Here is a 25775-nt window from a genome sequence, read left to right on the forward strand (position 1 = left end):
AGCTAGCTTTAATCTAGCTAGCTTAGTATACCGGCAGTTGCTCCATTTTAGACTGAAAATAATAATGCTTACTTAAGGACATGATATTTTGACATGTTTATAAAGTGTGAGTTGACTAGACGAGTCGGATCTTTTCTTCTGTCTCTGTATTAACATTAAATTTGTAATTATGACAGCCTATAGTAAGCCCATAATTTACTACAATACATAAAAATCCTTTAAATATTCTGCATCAATAAACATTGACATTTTGGGCTTTTTTTTAATTGATTTAAATAACTCGATTTAAATAAAAATCTGATTAAAAATCATAGGTTTTTATCCATTCCACCTCAGGTTCATAATATGTTAAGTCTTGGTAATACAGTTTACTACTATAATTTATTCAAGCAGTAAAGTTCTCTGTTTATTATCTTGTACTGTAGGGTCCCGATGTGCTGCTACTCATGGATTAGTGTCCCATTATATTTGACATGGTACAAACTTAACAAAAAGATGGTCCTTGCCCCAGAGAGCTTATACTTTTGGTTGTAAAATAAGAAGTGATGCAGTAGGTGGATAAACGGATGGGAGCACCAAGAAACAATGAGACAATACTGTTTACTATGATGGGCAATGGTCACAGCATGCCAGCTGCCATACCATTGTTGAGGCTTTTATAGGCATTGTGGCAGAAGAGTTCTAAAGGGGAGGGAGAAAACATGTAGGTACTCTTGTCAAAACTTAGCAAACAGGCAATGAAGGCTTTCATCAGTAGAGTGAGGGTGAGAGTACACACATGCTGTGGAGATTAGAGAATTGGGCAGGTGGGGATAGATTTTTGAAGGGCCTTAAAAGTACAGACAAGTAGCTGAGAATTTTAACACTTTCACAGGAAAGAGGCTTGGCTTCCACATCTTCAGGTGAAGAATGGGCCAGAGGATATGGGTGGGCTGGAGTTTAGAGTCTTCAGAAATTCAGCTTAAAATATAAAGCTTTACAGGAGTCTAGTGCCCATAGGTAGGTTGAGACTGAGGGTTGGTCTACACTACCGGGGGATCAATCTAAATTAAGCAACTTCAGCTATGTGAATAACATAGTTGAAGTTGCAGTACTTAGAACTACTTACTGCATGTGTTGATGGGAGACGCTCTCCTGTCGATTCTCCTTGCGCTTCTTGTTGAGGTGGAGTACTGGAGTCTACTCTAGAGCAATCGGCGGTCTATTTATCGCATCTATACTAGACACGATAAATTAATCCCTGCTGGATCGATCGCTGCCCATCAATCTGGCTGGTAGCATAGATAAGCCCTGAGGCTATGTCTACAGAACTTATGTCACTCATGGGGTCTGAATAAATCACCCCGAGTGACATAAGTTACACTGACCATAAGTGCCGGTGTGGCTCAAATTTTTCTGCCGCTTGCAGAGGTGATTTTATTATGCTGATCGGAGAACTCTCCTATCAAGTTAGTGTCTTCACCAAATGTGCTGCAGCGATGCATATGCAGCACTGTGCGTGTAGACATGCCCCAAGAAGCAGCTAGTGATCATGGTGCTGTTTATTTATTTTCCTTCTTTATTATTGCACTTAAATGATTCACTTTTAGTTTGGCCCTTTATAAATAACTAATAATCAGGAATCATGGTTAGTTTAACCAAAGTATAGTGTCTCTTCTGCTAAGGATACCTTTTTATTACTTTGGAGTTTGTAGGGTTCCTCTTTCTCTTTTCCTGATACTTGGTTTATATTGTAGGGAATTATTACTGTGGATTGGGATTATTCAGAGCTACATTCTAACTGCCAGTTTGGGCCTTTAGGTAATATTACACCTATGCAGCAACTCCCATGGGGCTTGCAGGTTAAATGATTTCTGTAATATACTAAAAAAAAATCAGTTGGGTTTTAAAGATATTAATTCTTAGGGGTGTGTGTGTGTGTGTGATAGAAGAAGTTACTGCATATGCCCTGCAATAGCATCTTGAAAATGAATGGTTTTTTTTCTGTGCATACTTCATGCATTGCTCATCTGTTCCTTTATTATTTATTTATTTTTTCACCTTGCTAAGATCAGAAAGATTCAGAATTCCATGTCAGCAGTTAAGGTTTTCTGATTATGTAATCTACTGTGATGTGACTGAATTATTAGTCTGTGCCTTCTGTTCATTGTTTTTAATACTTTTATTTTTACGTAGTGTGGAACAGGGAAATTTGTGAGGTTGGAAGGCATTCTATCTTCTAACCCTGACTTACTGTGCTGCATAGCCTTTGAGAAGTACCTTAATCTTTTGCCTCAGTATTATCCATGTTTACAAATAGAGAAATTAACTCTCCAACCTCAGACCAACTTTAAGGATTTGTTAGTGTTTTCACAGTGTTTTGAATGAGTAAAATGTGCTAAGTATTATATGGCATCATGATGTATTTGGCACTTTACAGAACAAGTAAAATGATGCACAATCCAGAAAAACTTTGTCTAAATGAAGACTGTGACAACAGGAAAACCTTCTATTAGCAATTACTATTTACTCTTTAGTTTCTAGGAGTTAATCTTGTACTCAACCACTTGGAAAAACTAGAATTTACCTTGTTTTTCTTCTGTAAGGACATTGGTAAGGAAAGGAAAAGTATTGTTTTGTTTTTTGCTTTGTTTTAATTTTTCATTTTTTTTCACATACTTAACAAATCAGCACGCTTTTAAAATGAGCGTACAAACTGTTTCATCTAACACACATTGTAAAACAGTGTCTTACATTGTAAACGTTTGCTACTAATGCATCACAATAGAATGCCATGACACCGTAAGACAAGTTCCAGGCTATAGACAGGATTGTCTAAGATGCAATTGAAAAGATATTATGGTGCCTAAAAGTTTCCTTATCTAGGTTTTTATATGGATTTTCCCTTTTATTCAAACATTTCCAAGGATTTGAAACGTTCGTTACCAGTTGGACTTGGTCTCTCGGAAACCCAAATAACATCTCATGGATTTGACAGCACCAAAGAGGGAGTCATTGAAGCAGGGCCATTTCAAGGTAAAAACTACTTGTATACCTACATGATTTTTACATTTGAACAATTTACCTGATTTGGGCATATTTTTAAAGGCATAGCCTCCCAAGACTCTTTTCAAACTCTGTAGCTGCTTTGCACTTCAGCATAAATAGCAGTTATTCTGATGTGCCATGTATACCTTAGGTATGAAAAGTGTTCTCCTCAGTTGCTGGGTTGCTAAAATGAGAAATTGATATCCACTTGTTAATGGGTTTTAATGAAAACTTATAGCAGTTTTGGTAACTTTTAACTAGCCTGCAATTAATTTTAATAGGTCCTTTCCTATAATCATGTTGGATTTCTTAATGAAAAGATTCTTGGTGTTACAAAAGTATGTATGTTTTTTGATGGATACTAATAATTTAAAAACTGCTATATTAAGAAGGGAAAATTTAGGTTATTATAATAAAAACTCTCTATACATAATTAGAGCTATATAACTAAATCATTAAGTTAGAGGTATTGTTCCAGTTGTAAACATAGCTCAAATCAGTCCCACTATCAGTTACCACTCCACTTCAGTTTTCTAAAGAAAATAGAATTACAATGAAATTCTTTTCCCAGCTCTGTAGTGGGTTGTTCCAAAGACACTAAATTGTTTCCTCTTTATTGTGATGTATATGTTGTAAAGGTTCTTAGACACCAAGCATAAGAATCAGTCCTAAAAATACTACAAAAATTTGGTTATATTGAAGATGGATCCACCATTTTACTTGCTCAGCATAGAGCTGCAAGTTTCTTTAATTTGAATGGATTTATTTAAAAACTAACCTTGAGAAATGCAAAATTATTAAACAATCCAATAATAGCACTTTCTCTTTAATCTGTCTGAAAATAATAAAGAATACAGGAAACAGGACATAAATGAAATCTTAATAAACCACTATACATAGTTTTACTTTATCTAGAGCAAGATTATGAATTTAGAAAATCTGAATATTGAGTGAGCAGCTGTGAGATTGAGTCTTTGTAGTAGTAGGTATAACTTGCATATATCCTTGCTTTTATTAGTAAAACCTTAAAAATTCAAAAATGAAGGGAAAATGTACAACTTGTTACATAATTAAAATGTTTTGGTGGCTCATGAGTGTTTGAAATATTCAGTACAGCTAATGAAAAGTTGCATAAATAATAAACACTGCTTGCCATTCCCTTTTCATTTCATTCTATCTGTAAGGAAGTAATACACTAGTTTAACAGAGCAGGTACAACAGAACTAATACCAAAATAAAGTGCACAGGACATTGTTCAAGCTATGCTAATAATTCTGAAATGTCATAAATGCTTTACAATGTAGGCAACAGAATTATTAATTTTCATGTTATAGAAACAGGGAACTTTGTGCTTTCTCTGTGTGAAATGTAGATTATCATGAACTGACTTGAATTTAAAAATAATACTCCAGTCTTTCTCCAAAACCAATTACTTCAGATTATTTCTGATTATGTTTTTCCTCAAATGAAGGAGAGATGATGGAAATTAGGCTTTGAATAACCCAATAGACAAAAAGATAAAATATGATTAATGCCAAATTTTAAGAGCTTTGATTTCTGTCCAGTAGAATGGATTAAAAAAGAAATACATGGGGGGAAAAAGCAAAATTAGTAGGGATGGGATGAGGGGAGGGATAGCTCAGTGGCTTGAGCATTGGCCTGCTAAACCCAGGGTTGTGAGTTCAATCCTTGAGGGGGCCATTTAGGGATCTGGGACAAAAATTTGTCTCGGGATTGGTCCTGTTTTGAGCAGGGGGTTGGACTAGATGACCTCGTGAGATCCCTTCCGACCCTGGTATTCTATGATTCTTATTGTGAACAATGAAGCTTAAGCAAAGTTGGATACTCTTGTGCCAGAAGCCAAGAAAACGTAAAGAATGAAAAGTTGTTTTTAGCTTGCTTACATTCCATGATTAGACACTGCTCCTGTAAAAGGGTCCTTGTGGGCAGACCTTTGTGCCTGCATGAATCCAGTTGCAGAATTGGGGACATTAGTACCCAAGGTATTGCCGCTCTCGTAGAACATATCATCATACTGTGACAAGGTAGGGCAAGTTAAATAAATGTCTCAGCCTTAACTTTGTTTGTGTGTGCAGATTAATGATGTTGCTAAAAATTTTATGCTTTGCTCTTACAGTTGGAATAATGAGGGGAGACAAATTCTCCATGCTACAGGGACATATATAAGAAACATATGCTGAGTCTTGCTTCAGTTATTTAAAGAGCTCTTTTGAGGTGTTACTGAATTAATAAAGTATAGCTTTTGTGGAAGCCATTAAAGGGTACATAATTTCTGAGGGCACATTGACCCATTAGATTTTTATGCAACCTTGAAAAAATGTTATGAAAATTAACATGCTCAGGCACAAAATTGACTTGCAAATACCATTGCAATACCATGATGATAAATTTGGGCGGGGAGAGGGGGTTATTACTGATTTTAGTCACCCATCAAAAAAAGTATTTTGTCCTGGGCAAATGGGGTGACTTTTTTCATGGTTGCCTCTATACAGTTAAATTGACTATTTTATTGTATGCTTTCCTTGATGTGGAAGAGTATAAAGCCATGAGCTGTATGACTTGTTAAAATATGTATAATAGCTTTGGGAGCACAGCACTCTTACTGTTAACGCAATGATGCCCGTAACTCAATATTTTAAATATAATTAATGTTTTTAGTAGGCCTTTTTCTTCTAGACAGAGAACCACACAGGCTAATATTTTAACAACCTAATGGCTCAATCCTGTTCTCAGATACTTAAGCATTCTTGCTGCATATTCTAGACATATACCTACTGCACTTCATTAAAATCTGTTCTTGCACCTGCTTATCTGAAATTGGAATTGAATCCAGCGTCCAAATATCAACCTTCAAGGTTAGGAGTATTGCATGATAACAGTAGAGTGACTTTACTTAGATAAGAAAAATCAGATTTCAGCTGAAAAGCAGCCATGTTGATGAGTATGAAAGTCATTTTATTTGTTTTCTTTCCTACCTCCTATATCTGGCATTTTGTATTTTGGTTGATTACTTCCAGACATACTGCCAATTTCTTTTAAAGAAAACACACAGTTAAGTCAGGAGTAACTTTGAGGATTTCATATTAACAGCTGCTCCTTTCTAATATACAGGGGCTGCTTCAGGCACCAGCGCAGCAAGTGCGTGCCTGGGGTGGCAAGCCGCGGGGGGCGGCCTGCCGGTCGCTGTGAGGGCAGCAGTCAGGCGGCTTTTGGCAGCATGCCTGCAGGAGGTCTGCTGGTCCCGCGGCTTCAGCGGCAATTTGGCCGTGGGACTGGCGGACCTCCCGCAGAAACGCCGCCAAATCCGCATTACCAGCAGACTTCCCACAGGCATGCCACCAAAAGCCGCCTGACTGCCATGCTTGGGGCCGCAAAATACATAGAGCCGCCCCTGCTAATATATCACTACCAGAAATCCCAAGAATTATTCCATACACTATTCTGTTCTAGTTTTGTGTTGATGTTACAGGTATATCTCCAATACTAAAAGCTATCTCTGTACATAAAAATACACATTTTCTGAGGAAAGAAGATGATGGGTTTTCATGGTTAAATGTGTCCCCTTTTCAGGTTCCTCAGCATCACCCATATCATCTGTTATATCTCCTAGCAATGCAGCAGCTAGCAGACTGGCTGGACAAGGGAGTGATTTAATTATTCCCACAGGTATTCACAACACTGATTGCTGGATACACTAGTGTTAGTGTTACACTAACACCTTTGTTACACTAACTCCTACTGTCTGTAATAATTTTACTTTTTTTACTAGGTGAGTGTGTAATTCCTGCTATTTGGTGATTCTGTCATTTCTGGGCTTCAACAGTTTGCAAAGTAACCTATGCTTTCCCTTCTGAACAACTTTTCCTGCTCCAAAGCATTAAGTATAATCTGTACAGATCTTTACTTTTTATCAACAATAAATAAAAACAAATGACATTTAAAAAGTACTCTAGGTGTAATTGTTAGTGCTGAAGCAGTAAGCTTTTTTCTCTTTGCCAGCCAAAACAGAGACATGTTCTAATACTCCAAGTATGAGATTGGATTTTGGAGTTCATAACACCCAAATTGAGCTTTGTCCCGACTGCCTCTGTGGCTTTGGTCAAGTTACTTAACCTCTTTGAGTCTGTTTCCTCCTCTTTAAAATGGGGAGAATATTTAGCTACCTCAGAGGGGTGCTGTGAGGATTAATTACTTACTATAAAAATTATGTTTTTAATGTGTAAATCACATGTTGGTGCTCAGTGCTATAAAGGAATGTCTGGAGACCTATGCAGAAGCATACTGCTTTTACAAACCCTTGTTTACAAATAACCTGGCAAGGTTAATACATTCTGTATTATACGAGATGTGGCAGGTGCAGGGATAGTCTTTCTCTCTTTTTCTCTCTCCAGTTTAAATGGGCCTTCTGAATAATTGCACCTTCATATGCCGATGGGTCTTCTGCTAATAATTCAGTTTTTCAGCCTGGAATGCTATTGTAAAGCCTAATGACTAAACTTTCTTCCTTATATAACTTGCTTTTTTTCTATCTAAAGAGGGCCGGGGGCCACTATCAAATATCCTTTTTGTAAATTGCTTAGGTTTTTAACTCTGCCATGTGTGTAATACTTCCTTAGGAACTTGAAGAAAAACATTTTCCATACTGACTCTGTCTTGCATTTGATGCTAGGCATTTTATTTTGCTGTTCTCTTCAGAAGTGAAGTCAGCAAGGGTCTGTATATGCTACTAAGTACACTAACATAGCATCAGGAGCCACATGAAGTGTATGTAACTCTGGGAATTCGACCATATACTAGCAAACTACCTTGCTCTTAATTTTTTTTTCATTTGTACAATGCTAAAGAGCACTTGGCATAACTTGGGTGGTCAGTGCATATGTGGCAATGAAGGGTGCTCCCAACAAAATGGCTGCAACATTTTTTTACAGTTTTGATATTGAGAGTCAGCTTTTCAATTCAAAATCAAAATGTGCAATTTGAATAACATTCTGTACTAACTGGTACCTGCAAAAAGTTGGGACTGATTATAGTGTACTGATGGTGACCCTTTATTCTGTTTCACTGCTTGCTGTGGTTTCTTTAGTCCTCATTCAAAATCAGCAATAATGAGTTCCACTATCTCTGTGAATGAGGACCTAATAAAACTATGAAGTACACTAACCTTTTTACATGTACATGAGTTATGATTCTCCTGTTAATTTTAATTAAACGTGTTGAGACTAACAGCAGCACGATCTGGAAAAATGTGAATGTCTTACTCTTATGTTAACAAATATTGTATTGATAATTCTGTACATCTTAAGTTGGCTGTACTTGGTGGCAGCAGTTTGATTTTACTTTGTATACTTCTGTAACTTACTAACAATGGCTTGTAATGTGTAAAAGTTTTTTAGGCTGGCTAATTCCAGCAGAATGTTGGACTGTTAGAGGTTGCCTAAATGCTGTTTTTAAAAGAGTTTAAATAACTAAACAAATATCTGAATTACTTGTTGAAGGTAGTAAAAATTCTATACAGAAACACCCATGTAACTTTATCATACTTTCTTACTCAATTTAGTGTTAGTTTACCTAAATCATTCACTTACACAAATATTCTGGTTTGACTTTAAAATCAATATAGATATACTTCCCTTTATTGTATGCACTTTTAGGCCTGATTAGCACAAAACTGCTTTTTGAAAACAGTCTTTCATGTCCATTTACCTAACACCGTTCACATAAAATCTAGTTAGATGCATAATTTGCTTTTCCATGCACGAGTGCTGCTTTATAACTCTTTGGATATGCAGATATATGCTTGACTTTTTTTTTAAAAAGTGGGCCCTAAAGATTTTCTGTGTCTTGTTCAGGTGATGTAAGAATGCAGCAGAAAAGTGGGCCAGTTGTTCTAGCAGATGAAGTAAAGAATCCAGCAATGGAAAAATTAGAGCTTGTGAGAAAATGGAGCCTAAACACTTACAAGGTTTGCAAGTTTACACATGTAAATTTGTATTGCTGTTTCCAGATTATTGCTAATGTAAATTAAAATTTGTAAACGTATCCTATTGTAGCATGTGATGTGTTGATAGATGCAGCATGTTACAGATAGCTAAAAATCTGTCATTGTTATGGAGAAACATATTTTCTGAATTGATGTAGATATGACTTATATAAACTAGGCCTTTTACTGATTTGTTCTTTTTCCCTCAGATTTTTTAAACTAGGTTAGAACTCCAGAATCTTCTGTTAGAACCTACATATGTGCAAAATTATGTATAGATCTCTTAAATTTTTGATGCAGTGATAGCTTTTAAACCTTATTTACATGACAAAAATAGAGTCTATTATATTTTTCCCACAAACACACTTGCTTGAGCTAAAACAAGTTTAGTGAACTTCAAAATTAATGCATAAATCAATCCTATGTCTTTTTGCTAGTGGAACTGCTAAGTTTTATATGATTTGTCATTGGGTAGCATTAGCTGCAATAAAAATGTGAAATATGGTTGTTTTTTATCACAAATTATCTAAAAAAAATTTAATTTGAGATTACATCTGGTATCAAGGTGACTTCTTTGAGATTTTTTTGCTCTGGTATATTTTTTTTTATATTTCCATTGCGTTTCTTGTGTTCAAGTGCACCCAGTAGCCTGAATTTGACGGAACAGTACAGGAACAAGTGAATAAGTAATAACATGGTGGTGATAAAGTGCATTTATTTTGCTAGTGACAATTGCAAATGGCTCCCCCATCCTCCCATTTTTCGGACCCTTGATATAAGGATATATTGGTGCATTTGTGACAGTAAACCGACTACTGCTGAGAGCTCTAAATTTAGCCCAATTCAGAGCAGCAGCTCCTTATTCTCCCTGAAACTTGGCTGACAGAGAGCTGGAGGGAAGGAATTTGGATTATATGTGTATCGGTCCATGTCAGGCTCTTCACCACTCCTTCAGCCTGTGGAGAGGAGAATGCTTTGCAGTGGAGAATCCCCACAAATCTAAGAACTCCTGCAAAGATACCAAGCCACCACCCTCCCATCATTTGACTACCAGGGTCTCTAGTTGAGCTGGACAGGAAACTGTTTTCCTGTCCTGCAAAACTTTTTGAGATTTCAAAAATTTCCCCATTTTGCACTGGGATGAAACAAAAATCCTTTGATAGAAAAAAAACCCCAAAACCTGATTCTAACCACTGGACTCTCCAGTCTCTTGGGATGTGGGTGATGCAGGTTCAAATCCATGCTCTGAATCAGTCTTAACAAGGACTTGAACCTGAATGTCTGACGTCCCTGGTGAGTGCCCTTAATACCAGACTATTGGCTATTTTGGGGTGGGGTGTGCCCTCTTGTTTCAACCAGAAATTCCACCCTGGACCTCAGAAGCCTTCCTGATGAAAGTTTTGACAAAAATGGCAAGTTTCCACAAAAAATTTTGGTTTCAGCTGATTGGCATTTTTTGATGGGAGAAACAATTTCATCAAAATTCCCTAACCGTTGTAATAACTTGTACTCTTAGATCCATGTACTGACTTCCTCTTTGATAGAGGTGAGAACAAATGAGGACATTTTTCAGTAGCAAATGTGATGCTGCTAATTGTAACTAGTTCAAAAGATTTGTTCAGGACAGAGGCCTGCATCTTTTTTTCTTGCTCAGTTCCATTGGTTCAGGAACTTCTAATTTCATGTAATCTAAATTGCAAAGGTCTGTCCAACTGCTGTTTCTGCCTACCGTGTTCCCTTTGAGAGGGAACTAATATTTTGCCTCCCCTTGTGAAGAAGTTCTTGGAAGTTCTCTGTACCCTCCAGTCAGGTAGCCTGCCGACCCTTGGGATTTGAATTGGTGCTCCACAAACTTTCATTGAAGGGCCCTCGATCTGGCTTTTTGTTCCACCTCTTACTAAAAGACTCCTTCCTGCTGGCCATCATCTTGGCCCAAAGTTGCGGACTGACTGCTCATTCACTTAATGCAGTCTTCTACAAAGAAAAGGTGGCTGAGGTATATGCAAAACCTTGGCAAAGTCTCAGTTATTCATTTGAAACATTATTTCTCTGCCAAGCTCTTTCCAAAGCCACAAAACCATCTCAGAGAGGTCAGGCTGCATGTTTGACTTACAAAAACAGAGAGAACAAAGCGAAACAAAAACTCACATTCATTACTGCTCAGAGTGACAGCACTAAACTTTTTGGAACATGGAGTAGGATGCGTTTTTGCCTTAAGATCCTAAGGTTAAACATTTATTGCCTAAAGCTGCCGGATGAGTTAGTTTGTGAATCCAGGTCGTGTGTGATGTCTCTGAAGTCCCTATGCTAGAACATTTTGGGGCTTTTTCCACCAAAAGAATGGGATAATTCAGGGCATACTTATGTAACATGCCCTCATTTGAAATCTATCTGGCATCTATATAGTGGTTGGTGGTTACATTTATGAACCCCTGTACCTCTGTTCTGAACCAGGAACAGATTATTAATTTGGGAGGACAGTGCTTTGCTGTGTGTGACTAGTGCGTTTCCTTGGTCCACCTCAGGGAAGTCATTGCTGGCCAATTTCCTGCACTGTGGTTCTGTGGGGGTACATATGTGAAGGAGAAAAGGTCACTTATCTTGTGTAACTGCTGATCTGTGAATGTATGGAATCTACATAGCCACACCAAAATCTGCTGCCCCTAGTTGGAAGCCCAAATACTTTCAGGGCTTCTGGTGATGGAGAAATTGGTGACGGTTATTGATGGAGCCAGGGGGTTACTTATACCCTTGGCCCAAGGCAGGCATGCTTTCAACTAACACTGCACAGAATTGTTCTATGGCTGCCTGCCAAGGCATGTAATTCCTACGATATGGCTTTGAACACATTTGTAAAACAGGAGTTATATCATCTAATAACCCCCTTTAATGTCAAATGAATTAGCAAACCCTTACTGTTACACACCTTGATGGAATTTATATCCTCTAACAGAGATCTAATAGATTTCAGGCTCTGACTTCTTCTTTCTCCAGGCTACTGTACCTAGTTACCATTTAGAAATAATTCTTGCTTTGAAATGAGTTATTGGCTAATCTGAATATAAATTCTTAAATCAGCTTACTACAGTCCATGAGCCTTTCTCTCACTTTCCATCAGGATTCAGCCTGAAATTGTGTAGCCTATAGGCCATCTCTATCTAATGATACTTCCGTCAGAATTTTTCCATTTACCACTGTTGGGCTCTATCTTCACCATCATTTGGGACTTCAGTATCCATCTTGATTATTCTTTCTACCACTTTGCCTTTAGCTTCCTTTCTGTTCCCAGGCATTCTTGATGGTGTCTGCCAATTCTCTCGACTACTGTAGGAGTCATACCCTGAACACTGCAACTCCTTTCATTCATTCTGATATTGGGAGATTCTCCACCTGGCCAAAACTCCACTTGGTTGTGGGACAGGGGAGGAGCGGCTCGAAATTATGCCAGTAGAAGATTAAGTTTAGCAGAGCCAACACCCACCCAAGCAATGGAAAGTGGATTTACCCAGGGCTAGATTCTCTTGTCCATTACCTAGAAGACCTTGTATTGGTAATAGAAACTAAAGTAAACTCTAACAAGGACTAAAGTAACCAGTTCAGGCTGTGTCCTTAAACTTGTTTTTGCTGGCCAGCCCTGGACTTGTGAGAAGTCTGAAATTGGCTAGATCAGATCAGGAAAACACATTCCAGAAACAAGAAGGGCAGTTTTGATTGAATCTTGACATGAGTGGAGAGTAGGTGGAGTATTAGTGATTGTGGTGATGTGGTTCTGTTTGTACATGTGAGAAGATATGGGGAGGAAGCATGCAGGAATCTGAAGAGCTGGGGCTGAGGGAGGCCTTAAAGAAGGGAGTTGCACATGTGAGGAGGGTGAGAAGATGAATTCATGTATGCAGTTGCAGCAAAGATTGAATTGATACAGTGGTGTTTACAGGCACAGTGGCATAGGTGATGAAAGGAAGATTTGCAGACACAGGAGATGTGGAGGAAAAGGAGAATATAGCTTTGAGAAGAGCATCAAGATTAAATAGTCAAGGTAAATAGGAGGGGGAGGGATTGATGATGACATAATGATACAGGAGATGGACTTGAGCTTAATTTCAAATTTGAGAAACCATTTGGGAGTCAACTAGTCTGAAATGGGAACAGTATTGTCCACACCTGCAAGAGGATATTGCAGGCAAACTGGTTTATTTCTTAAACTCATTATCTAGGTAGCAGGCTGGTAATCTGCATCAGTTCAGTGGAACAGTTTTCTTTGATGTCAGCAGGAAGCATTGACTTTGGAATAGGCCAGTTCTAGTCTTGAAATTAATATGATAAAGGGACAAAGTCACAGCAGCATCCCCCTCTTTATCAATAGAACTTCATGCAAATGTGAATGTACTGCACACATTTCATTTTTGGGTAACTATATTCTGCTTTACCCATATGCCTTTAACTTTTTCTTACGGAAAGTGTTTAATTTTTTATTTAAAGCTTTAAAACTAGCAATTTTTAAATCACCTTTTATTTGAGTCCATTCCATCCTTCCTTCTACCTTTCTATCCCTGGAGGAGGAAAAAAAATTCTCAATTCTTTCTTAGGTCTGGTTTATATGCATTTTTTGTACTGATATAATTATTTTGGTTAGGGCTGAGATTTTAACTGTAGAGGTATATCAGGCCAGGTGGATAAAAATCAATTTTTAAAATCAGATTTTTTTTTAAATTAAATATTTATAAAAAATAAACATTTAAAATTAAAATTTGAAATTGACAACTTATGCTAAGGCCTACACACTGCAAATTGTGTAAAAAGCTATATTTAGTTGCCGTTTTAATGAGAAGCAACTTTTCTTTATGAAAATAACTAAAAAAGTACAAATGCAAAACATGATTAAAATTGATTATTTAAATCACTTCAATTTAAGTCAGTCTATCCTGATATCAGTACCATTCTTAGTGTGGAAGTATAAAAGTATGTCTTGTATAAAAGTACTTATTCCCCTTCCTCCCTACGGTCTTGTCTACACCCATACAGGATCTATAGATAAGAGATCAAGAGAAGATTTACTCTTTTTTCCATCAGTCAGTGCCTTCAACTGTCTTTTGAGCAGATTGGTCAAGAATGAAGAATTCCCCAACATGTTAGGCTATGTCTATACGTACAGTGCTGCACCTGTACCAGTATAGGTGCACAGCTGCAGCTTGTCTAGTGAAGACGCTCTATGCCAACGGGAGAGAACTTCTCCCATCGACATAAGCATTATGCGAGTGAGCACTTATGTCGGCATAACTTATGTCACTCAAGGAGGTGGTTTTTTCAAACCCCTGAGTGACATAAGTTATGCCGACTTAGGCTGTAGTGTAGATATAGCATTAGTTATCACAGCGTCATCTTTACATGGGAGACTTGTATCAAGTCCAAATGCTGGTACCCAGAGAAACAGTGGCACAAACAGGGAGGAGGCAATTTACATAGTCAGCTTTTTCATGTCAGAGTATCTTTTTACAAACTGATAGCGCCCTGGTAGTACAGTAGAGCATAATTTTGCATGTGTAGACAATTTCAAAACAGGTTATTATGTTAGTCTTGCCCTGGCCTCAGAAGATATAACGTGTGATTCTGCGAGGGTGGATTTGATTTAAATCACTAGTCAGGAAGACTCAATTTAATCATGGATTTCTACATAAAAATGCATTCTTGTTGGTTGTTATAACCTTAATACATATTCTTCACAACTCGGAGATAGATGTAGGTTTCATTTTTAGAAGGTACACACTATACATTTTTAAGTGATTTATTTTGGAAACTTTTCAGATTAGTTTTACAGCTATATCAGAAAATGAATGATTGTTTGGTTATTTCATTTATCAAAGGTAATTGAAGCAGATATTTATGAAGTCATTGGGAGGTGAAGTATCTCCAATTCAACAGGTTACACATTAATATTTGAAGGATTTTCTTGCCATGCTGTATTAGGAGGAGAACATCACCAGACAGACATTTAAATTGTTTTATTTAAGTAAAACAACTACGTTATATATTCTGGATTTTTTTCTTCAACAGCAAACATATTATATTATAACAAAAAAAGCATATTAATTTTTGAATTTAGTTAAACATTCACGTTTCTTAAAATCAGGTTTGTTTTTGTTAAAATTGTTTTTAATTACAATAGCTAAATGAAATATTTAAAAAAAATTTAAATTAACTGTCATCCAGGTCAACATGAGAAACTTAAAATATTGGTTTCTGCAGCTAACTCAGTCGTCTTCACCTTCATTTTCCTGTTTGTTTATAATCTGGAAAAGAAAAACAAACTTTCCTGCTTTTTCAGGACCCAAATGATTTATCAATTTGGAATGAATTAGTCCAAAGGAAGAAAATATTCTTTTTATAGAATAGAATATAGCAGAAGAAGCTACTGCTGTTAAAAGTGAGATAAGCACTTGGATTTAGAGACTGTTGAAGTGATAAAGTGATTTAATCCAGTTCACTGGTGTGACTTTCTTTCAGACATCATCAGCTAATGTGTATTTCTTGAATGGTTCACCCTTAGCTCTGAACTTTATTATAGTTGACATATGCAGGGATGATTGCATGATGTCTATATCATAGCCAACTCCTCTTCTTCAGCAGTTAAGGTTTGACCCTGGTACTGAGTATTTAGAATATTGTCAAGAAAATGAGCTGGAGATAGTGATTGTCCCATTTGTTTTTTTTTTTTAATGCTTGTAATTTAAGTATGTCATTGCAAATTTCTCTTTTTAAGATCTCTCTCAGTTCCTTCCAAATTTCAATAGTGTCAGCAATAAAACAGCTATTTCCCTGCATTTTGTTCCAGGCTACAGAAATAGGCTTCAGGGTACTCAGCGCGTGTTCAACATTTCTCTTAAGCCCAATGTTGAGAACTTTGGCTGTGACAGTGCCATCTATTTTTTCACGATTTTGTTCACAAACTGTCCTCAGATTAGGCCAGTTCTTGATATAGTGCTCAAAACAGTCCACCTTGGAGTTCCATCATATGTTTTGTGGGAGAGTTAGCTTGGTTCCTCCCACTTTTTTCAGAGCAACTGCTGCAAAGTGATTGTTATGGAAGTATTTCGCAATTTCAACAACATTAGCCTTTATTTCTGGAGCACTGGAGTGTTCTGAAGTCTCTGGCTAGGAGGTGCACCAAATGAGCACTGCAACTGTATGTTGTTCGCTTGGTACTCTCTTCTAAATAATTTCTTCTCATCGTGGATACATTTGCAGCATTGTCTGTGACCAAGCTGTGTACTAGACATTTGAATTGTTTTTCACAGTTTGTTATAGCTTTTACTGCTACTTCTTGTAAGTATTCTGCTGTGTTTCTGTATGGAAGACATTCCCTTCTTCTGTTGTCACACAGGCACGTACAACAGGATCATTGTGGACATTGCTCCACCCATCAAGATTCGAGTTAACAATTTTACCCTCTAGATCTTTTGCACACTGCTCAATTTCTCTTTCATACACTTTATCCAGCAATTTTCCTGCGACATCTGTTCTGTTGGGTGGACTGGTCTTAATGACTGAACCATGTTAATGAAGTGTGGGTTCTCAATCATACAGAAAGGAGAGTTTGTTGCATAAACAAACCGGGCAATTTTTTCATCAATTACCTCTTTGAAATCTGCTGGTTCTTATCACAAACTTATCTATAGTTGTTTCTAGATGATGGAGATTTTTTTTTTGATACAGGTGATATACTGTGGCTGTGACATACATGATGTGACTGAGACAATATCATTGACAGATCACTCTGAAACCATAGAAAATGATGGTGATCTTGAAGGTGGATAGTCTTCAGAATCTTGTATGTTGAGGATGGATTCTCCTAAACAAAACAAGTCAATGCAGTTATTTAATTATCACCATACTGCTCATTTAGTATTACTCATTGCATTCCCTGACACTCAGTACTACTTTAAAGGGGAAATTGTAGAAGGAAGAGCTGCATATTTCAGCTATTTATTTTTTATTACAAGTGCATCTAAAATTATAGTACAGTACCATAGAGTAACAACTATATTTTTTGCTCAAACATGAGAATTCAAGAATAGTCCAGAAGGAAGACAGGGAGTCCTTAAGAAAGAAGTATGAAATAAAAAAGTTGACCAACCTGAAGATTCTGCATGTTCAGACATGTTCCTTTCATCATCTTCAACAGCTTTCTCATGATGTTTCATTCAGGCAACCAGGCTTTGCATTTCTTTATTGCACTGTTTGCATTTTTCATGCATGCTTGTCTTACCCACAGGTAGAGGAACTTCATTAAAATATTTATTCTCAGTTTGAGTTTTTTCTCACTAATTTTTTTCCATGTCTTGCATCATAGATTGCCCAGCCAAAGCCACCTACTTTATACAGGGCACTTGACCTCACTTAATACAGATATTTTGATTTCTTGTCTCCATCTGCTGGTGGGATGATAGAATAGCCACATGTCTGGACTAACCCACTGAAAAGAAAAAAATCAAATGAGAAGATAATCATTTCCCCTCTCTATAGTTTCTCTGTTTAACTTCCTCTTTGTATAGTTTATTCTTTGGGGGCAACTCAGTTTAGCTGATTGCTATTGTAAGCTTTGAACACCACTTCTATGGAATCCTCACTTTTTTTTAATTCCTTTACTCACCCATTTGTGAATGTTGATTCTTAAGTTTGTTTTTTTCCCTATGCTATGTTTCTGAAGCTGAATGCTTCAAGATCCTCTTTGATTTCAAAATAAAAACCATTTTGTCATGTCTGACATGTTTCCTTACTTCTTGCTCCCAAACATTTTGTTATCCCTTGCTCAGGTTTCCTCTTTCATGTCCCTTCTTTGTAAGTTTGCCTATCAACATCTCTGGAAAATAGCCAGAACTTATTCTTACCCATACTGTGCTTCTAATGCAACACTTACTCATACTCTAATCGCATTCTGTCTAATCTGCTGCAATTCCTTTTATGGACTTTTTGTAGTAACTCCATACTCCTCAATGTGCACTGTTTCTCTTGTGCTCGCTCAGAAATGGTACTGTATTGCCTTCCCTTCTCTTGCCAGCTCTGATTCCAACTGAAAGTCATGTGCCCAGTTAGTCATTTTTACAATAACATTCTGTGGACTGACTCCACCTTTACCCCATTGGTCTTGTCTTTTGTACTTGCCAGCTCTCCCACTATCTAGTTTTCCATTCTTGGGTGTCATCTACATTGTCAATTCAATTTAAAAATCTTTTATTGGCACAACAAAGGTATTCCAAAATCTACAGGAAAGGGAACTCCTGAGTGTATCTGTCTTTGAGAGAGAGTCTGTGAGGTTGGGGGGCACTGTTAAAACACTGATCTTGAAGTGTAGAATAGATCAAACCATTTTTCCAAATCCTGCTGTAGCCCTGCAAAGTCCAATACTGTAACATGTTTTGGAAACAGGGTTTGGATTCATTTACACTGTAAGACTAAACTGTTGTAATCAGGTCCCACCCTCCCAACACTGTAGTTGTGACCTTGATCATCTCAATTCCATCAGGACTCTCTTCACGCAAGGTCATTCTTCCACTTGCGCAACTCCATTCCATCTCGACCGTTTTCCGCTTCTCTTTTGGGCCACAGATTCCCTTCCTCTTTAAAGCTTGCTAAAAATAGCTTAGCACAGCAGTAAACCATTGGTTTACACCTAAGGCCTGGTCTACACTACGAGTTTAGGTCAAATTTAGCAGCGCTAAATCAAATTAACCCTGCAGCCGTCCACACAACAAAGCCATTTACTGCGACATAAAGGGCTCTTGAAATCGATTTCTGTACTCCTCGACAAGGGGAGTAGCGCAGAAATCGACATTGCCAGTTCGAATTAGGGTTAGTGTGGATGCAATTTGATGGTATTGGCCTCCGGGAGCTATCCCGCCAGGGGAGGTGCTAGGCATTTTGCTGCCCCAAGCATGGCAGGCAGGCTGTCTTCGGCGGCTTGCCTGTGGGAGGTCCCCGGTCCCACGAATACAGCGACTTGCCTGTGGGAGGTCCGCCGAAGCCGCGGGACCAGCAGACCCTCCGCAGGCATGCCGCCAAAGGCAACCTGCCTGCCACCCTCGCAGCGACCAGCAGAGTGCCCCCCGTAGCTTGTCACCCCAGGCACGCGCTTGGCGTGCTGGTGCCTGGAGCCGCCCCTGTATCCCGCAATCCACCATTGTGACCGCTCTGGACAGCAATCTGAACTCAGATGCACTGGCCAGGTAGACAGGAAAAGCCCCGGGAACTTTTGAATTTCATTTTCTGTTTGGCTAGCGTGGTGAGCTCATCAGCACAGGTGACCCTGCAGTCCAAGAATCGAAAAAGAGCTCCAGCAGGGATCGTATGGGAGATACTGGATCTCATCGCTGTATGGGGAGAGGATTCTGTGCTACCAGAACTATGTTCCAAAAGACGGCATGCCAAAACATTTGAAAAAGTCTCCAAGGGCATGATGGCGAGAGGCCACAATAGGGACTCACTACACTGCTGCATGAAAGTTAAGGAGCTCAGACAAGCGTACCAGAAAACCAAAGAAGCAAACGGACGGTCCGGTGCAAAGCCGCAGACATGCCGCTTCTACGCTGAGCTGCATGCAATTCTATGGAGCGTCGCCACCACTACCCCATCTCTGACCATGGATTCTGAGGAGGCGGTACTCTCAGCCATGCCTGAGGATTTTGTAGATGGGAAAGATGAGGAGGAGGAGGAGGACGACGACGCGCTTGCGGAGAGCACACAGCACACCGTTGTCTCCAACAGCCAGGATCTTTTTCTCAGCCTGACCAAAGTAACCTCCCAACCCTCCCAAGGCGGTATCCCGGACCATGAAGCCATAGAAGGGACCTCTGGTGAGTGTACCTTTGTAAATATAAAACATGGTTTAAAAGCAAAAGTTTTTTAATTATTAATTTGCCCTGAGGACTTGGGATGCATTCATGGCCAGTACAGCTACTGGAAAAGTCTGTAAACGTGTCTGGTGATGGAGTGGAAATCCTTCAGGGACATCTCCATGAAGCTCTCCTGGATGTACTCCCAAAGCCTTTACAGAAGGCTTCTGGGCAGGGCAGCCTTATTCTGTCCTCCATGGTAGGACACTTTACCACGCCATGCTAGTAGCAAGTAATCTGGTATCATTGCATGACAAAGCATGGCAGCATATGGTCCTGGTGTTTGCTGGCATTCAAGCAACATCCGTTCTTTATCTTTCTGTGTTATCCTCAGGAGAGTGATATCATTCATGGTCACCTGGTTGAAATAGGGGAATTTTATTAAGGGGACAGAGGTAGCCATTCCTACGGGGCTGTTTGCCTGTGGCTGAAAAGAAATCCTTCCCTGCAGTTAGCCAAGCGGTGGGGGGCGGTGGAGGCATTGGCGCTGAGTTGTTCGCATTTGGCTAGCAGGGATCTTTCCTGATACCAGCCACGTGGTGGGGGGAGAGGTAAAGTGATCATCCCAGAGAATTGGATGGGAGGGGGTTAGTTTGGTTTCTGCTGCTGCATGTTAACATGAAAACCACAGCACTCAATGGGCTTTTCTTGGTATGGGAAAGGAGGGCACTGCTTTTATAAAGGTTGCAGAAGCTGAAAGACAATGGCTTACCATGCCCGCATGCAAGCTGAATTCTGTTGCCCGGCCCTGCGTCTGTGATCTCTAACACCAAAGCCACAGGCACTCAATAGCAAGATGCAGAATGTGACCTTGTACCAAAATCGCATGTGCTATGTACTGTGAATAGTGTTGTTCACAGTGAATGAGTACACTTATTGTTCTGTAAAATGTATCTTTTTAAATACTTCTCTCCCTTTTTTTCCCCTCCCGCAGCTGCAAATTTTTCAAGCCTCCCTCCTCTGTCCCGAAGGCTATCTCAGATAAAGCTGCGAAAAAAACGCACGTGAGATGAAATGTTCTCTGAGATCATGCAGTCGACCCGCAGTGAAAGAGCTCATTTGAATGAGTGGAAGGACACAGTATCACAGTACAGGAAAGTGGCTAACGGACGTGAGGACAGGAGGCATGAACATGAGGACAGGAGGCACGCTTGAAATGAGAGGTGGCGGCAGGAAGATCAGAGGAGGCAGGATGTAACGCTGCAGCTACTGCGGGATCAAATGGACGTGCTCCGGCATCTGGTGGAGCTTCAGGAACGGCAGCAGGATCACAAAGTGCTGCTGCAGCCCCTGTATAACCACCCTCCCCCATCCCCATATTCCATAGCCTCCTCATCCAGATGCCCAAGAACGTAGGGGGGGGGGAGGCTCTGTGCACCCTGCCACTCCACCCCAGTGGACAGCCCAAGCAAAAAGGCTGTCATTCAACAAGTTTTGAAGTGGCCTTTTCCTTCCTTTCCTCCTCCCACACCCCACCCGGGCTACCTTGTCAGTTCTCTCCCTATTTTTATAATCAATTAATAAAGAATACATGGTTTTTAAACGATAGTGACTTTATTTCCTTTGCAAGCAAGCTGTGATCGAAGGGGGGATGGTGAGTGGGTTACAGAGAGTGAGTCAATCAAGGGGGCAGGTTTTCGTCAAGGAGAAACAAACAGAGCTCTCGCACCGTAGCCTGGCCAGTCATGAAACTGGTTTTCAAAGCTTCTCTGATGTGCAGCACTTCCTGGTGTGCTCTTCTAATCTCCCTGGTGTCTGGCTGCACATAATCAGTGGCCAGGCGATTTACCTCGACCTCCCACCCCGCCATAAATGTCTCCCCCTTACTCACAGAGATTGTGGAGCACACAGCAAGCAGCAATAACAATGGGAATATTAGTTTGGCTGAGTTCTGAGCGAGTCAGTAAAGTGCTCCAGCGTCCCTTTAAACGTCCAAATGCACATTCTACCACCATTCTGCACTTGCTCAGCCTATAGTTGAACAGCTCCTGACTACTGTCCAGGGTGCCTGTGTATGGCTTCATGAGCCATGGCATTAAGGGGTAGGCTGGGTCCCCAAGGATAACTATAGGCATTTCAACATCCCCAACGGTTATTTTCTGGTCTGGGAAGTAAATCCCTTGCTGCAGCCGTTTAAACAGATTAGTGTTCCTGAAGACGCGACCGTCATGAACCCTTCCTGGCCATCCCACGTTGATGTTGGTGAAACGTCCCTTGTGATCCACCAGTGCTTGCAGCACCATTGAAAAGTACCCCTTGTGGTTTATGTACTGGCTGCCCTGGTGCTTCGGTGCCAAGATAGGGATATGGATTCCGTCTATCGCCCCACCACAGTTAGGGAATCCCATTGCAGCAAAGCCATCCACTATGACCTGCACATTTCCCAGAGTCACTACCTTTGGTAGCAGCAGCTCAGTGATTGCTTTGGCTACTTGCATCACAGCAGCCCCCACAGTAGATTTGCCCACTCCAAATTGATGCCTGGCTGACCGGTAGCTGTCTGGCATTGCAAGCTTCCACAGGGCTATCGCCACTCACTTCTCAACTGTGAGGGCTGCTTTCATCTTGGTATTCTGGTGCTTCAGAGTAGGGGAAAGCAAGTCACAAAGTTCCATGAAAGTGGCCCTACGCATACAAAAGTTTCTCAGCCACTGGGAATCATCCCACACCTGCAACACTATGCAGTCCCACCAATCTGTGCTTGTTTCCTGGGCCCAGAATCGGCGTTCCATGGCATGAACCTGCCCCATAAGCACCATGATCTCCAAAAGCGCCGGGGCCAGCGGTTTGAGAGAATTCTGTGTCCATGTCCTCATCACTCTTGTTGCCACGCTGCCGCCTCCTCTTCGCCTGTTTTTGCAGGTTCTGGTTCAGCATAAACTGCACGATAATGCGTGAGGTGTTTACAATGTTCATGACTGCTGCGTTGAGCTGAGCAGGCTCCATGCTTGCCGTGGTATGGCGTCTGCACAGGTAACCCAGGAAAAAAGGCGCAAAACGGTTGTCTGCCGTTGCTTTCAGGGAGAGAGGGGGGGACTGACGACGTATCCAGAACCACCCGCGACAATGTTTTTTGCCCCATCAGGCATTGGGATCTCAACCCAGAATTCCAGTGGGTGGGGGAGACTGCGGGAACAATGGGATAACTATTGGATAGCTACCCACAGTACAACACTCCGGAAATCAATGCTAGCCTCGGTACTGTGGACGCACGCCGCCAAATTAATGTGCTTAGTGTGGCCGCATGCACTCAACTATATACAATCTGTTTCCAAAAATCGAATTCTGTAAAGTCGGAGTAATCCTGTAGTGTAGACATACCCTAAGTATCTTATCTTTCGAAGTGCTGAATTTGCTGCTCACTATACCAATGAATTGCAAGTCAATTTAGGAGTTTTCTCCTGTGGCAGGGTATAGTAAACTTTACTTTTTAAATCCTAAGGTTTAAGATAATCAACATGCTTTTTTATAATCAGACAAGCACAAATTCAGTCTTAAGACTATCTTCCTATAAATTCCTCAGCAAAAGTTTTCAGTTTCTTAAAAATGCCTCCACAGTATGGGAAGAAGCAATTGTTTCCTGAAATAGTAAGATTCTAAACGTTGAAATATAGGAACTTACATTTGAAGATGCTCTATATCCATTAGGCCTAACTTTGGAATTAAGTGGTTAATGCCTCTAGGATTGGATGGTTGGGTAGATGAAGATGGAATGAATATTAGGACAGTTATTTAGAATCAGTAACGTTCTGGTTTATGCTGTGTTTAATAAACTGACTTGAATATATTGAACTAAATAATCATTGCTTTTACTTAATGAGATCTGAAATCTCTCATTTGAGAATTGTAATTAGTTCTGCTCTTGATTTGTTAATGTAAATATTTTTATTAGTAGGAGTTGAGACTTGTCCAACAAATGTTCTTGCTGAGTCTTGAAAAACTTCTAAAGAGTTTGACATTTTTCTTCAGTTTGTTGTGCAAACTTAAATTGGGAGGGGTGATTGTGAAAGAATTGCTTATAATTATGTACTCCTTGAAGCCAAGAAATGGTGTGTGCTGTACTGTCTTGAATATAGAATTTTGTTTTGCTTTTATAATAATTTTCAACTATTTGTTATGAATTTGCAGTGTACTCGTCAGATCATCTCTGAAAAGTTGGGCCGTGGCTCAAGAACAGTAGACCTGGAACTGGAAGCCCAAATAGACATACTAAGAGATAACAAAAAAAAGTATGAAAATATCTTAAGATTGGCACAGACTTTGTCCACACAATTGTACCAGATGGTGAATACCCAAAGGCAACTTGGAGATGCATTTGCAGACCTGAGTTTGAAATCATTGGAACTCCATGTAAGACTTTAATAGTATTAGAAAATAAAATACAAATTTGAGGATGAACGTCACTGGCTTATGCATGTTGTACAGTAGATAATCTTCAATATTTAGGAAGATAGCTGCTATGTAATAACATTTGAGACTCTGAAGGAAATCCATTGAAATTACAGTAAGGTCATCCAGTAGTTTTTAATGCCTGGCTTTAATTGGAATTTAAACTAAAAGACTACTAACATACAAGTTTACTCTGTATAGTGAACAATTTTGCTCCTCATTTGTCACTAATGAAATGTCAATAGAATTGTTCTAGATCATCATTTCCTGTAAAATACAACAAGCCTGTGGTGCCTATGTTTGGGAATAGAGTGGGGTTCATGCAAAAGAGGTGAGGTAACAATGTGGATTAATCACTTTTTGTTTAGCAGATTAAAATGTTGAGTTCAGTTGTTTCATGGAGCACCATTTTGATCAGAGCCTTGCAACCTGTATAGTATAATGAGAACCAGTTCCTTTTACAGCATTTAGACTCTCCAAGCAAGAAAGTTAGAGGTGATCACTTAGAAATCTTACATTTAGTGTTGGGATAATTCTTCAGTTCAGAGTTATATACTATTCAGGCAATATTGCTGTAACTGACTGTAAATTCTACATCTTGTAAGAAGCGGAACCAGGTATCGTATACAAAAAAGATGAACGGATCTGGGTAGAAACTCATATATATTCCTTTTCACAGAAATCTTTTTAGTAAAAGGCAAAAGATCCATACGATCTGAAGAGAAACCAGAGGATGGGGGAGGGAAGCAATCTTACTTCTCATATCTATAGCAGTACCCTCCTGCCACTCATTTCTTGTTCTGTAGATAGTTGAAGAGGATTCTGTTAATAAATAAAGGTTTCCACAAATGTAACAAAGTACTCTAACTTACCCTAGTTTTAATTGAACTTCACTGTAGTGATGCCTGATGAATCTGGGGCTTTTTTTATCACTAGAGCTAGGTGTTTGGATAACACTTTTTAAGACTTGAGCAAAACAAGTTTAAAAAGCTGGAATGTTAACATTCACAGTAGATAATCGGACATCCACATTTGAGCTGCAAAGCAGTTAGTTGCTACTCGGTGAAAAATCAAGATTTTGACATGACATTGCTCTAATAAACTGAGCTCTTACCTTTTTATAAAATCAGTGGGTGATAGCTTTAATCTTGAGCTCTCTACTGTGTTTATCCTTCAGATTCAAGGATTTCTCCTGTATTTATTCCCTGGTTTCAAGGCCTATTTATTTTGAACAGGGGTGTCATGCTGGTTATGTTGAGAGAGCTGGATTCCATTTTTAATTATAATCTGTGTCAAGATGTAAATATGACTCTCCTCAATCCAGAGAGGATTTCCCATTAATGTTTATAGGACGTATGCACAAAGAACATGGGTAAAATATGGCCCTTATGTAATAACTAAACTTTTATTTTCAGTACTTTTATTATACGCTAAACAAAATAATATGACCCGTTTTTTAGGTTCCTTTTCTT

The 25775-nt window shown here is 39.4% G+C and overlaps 1 protein-coding gene and 1 non-coding gene across 6 annotated transcripts in view; one reads left to right on the forward strand and one right to left on the reverse strand.

Moving 5' to 3' along the window:
• Nucleotides 1-25775, forward strand: part of ARFIP1 (ADP ribosylation factor interacting protein 1) — an 86666-nt gene that overhangs the window by 38874 nt on the left and 22017 nt on the right. For 4 of the 5 annotated variants that reach the window (XM_045017856.1, XM_045017854.1, XM_045017857.1 and 1 more), the window contains 4 exons: nt 2907-3015; nt 6619-6714; nt 8898-9010; nt 24043-24264. In XM_045017856.1, coding sequence (XP_044873791.1) covers nt 2907-3015; nt 6619-6714; nt 8898-9010; nt 24043-24264 — 540 coding nt within the window. The remainder of the gene's footprint in view (nt 1-2906; nt 3016-6618; nt 6715-8897; nt 9011-24042; nt 24265-25775) is intronic. The other variant, XM_045017858.1, reaches the window with a different exon arrangement.
• On the reverse strand, nt 24922-25038 carry LOC123372104. The gene has a single exon (XR_006580102.1). It is a non-coding gene; the product is annotated as a U5 spliceosomal RNA (small nuclear RNA).

Source organism: Mauremys mutica, chromosome 5, assembly GCF_020497125.1.
Source record: "Mauremys mutica isolate MM-2020 ecotype Southern chromosome 5, ASM2049712v1, whole genome shotgun sequence".
Classification (NCBI taxonomy): Eukaryota; Metazoa; Chordata; order Testudines; family Geoemydidae; genus Mauremys; species Mauremys mutica.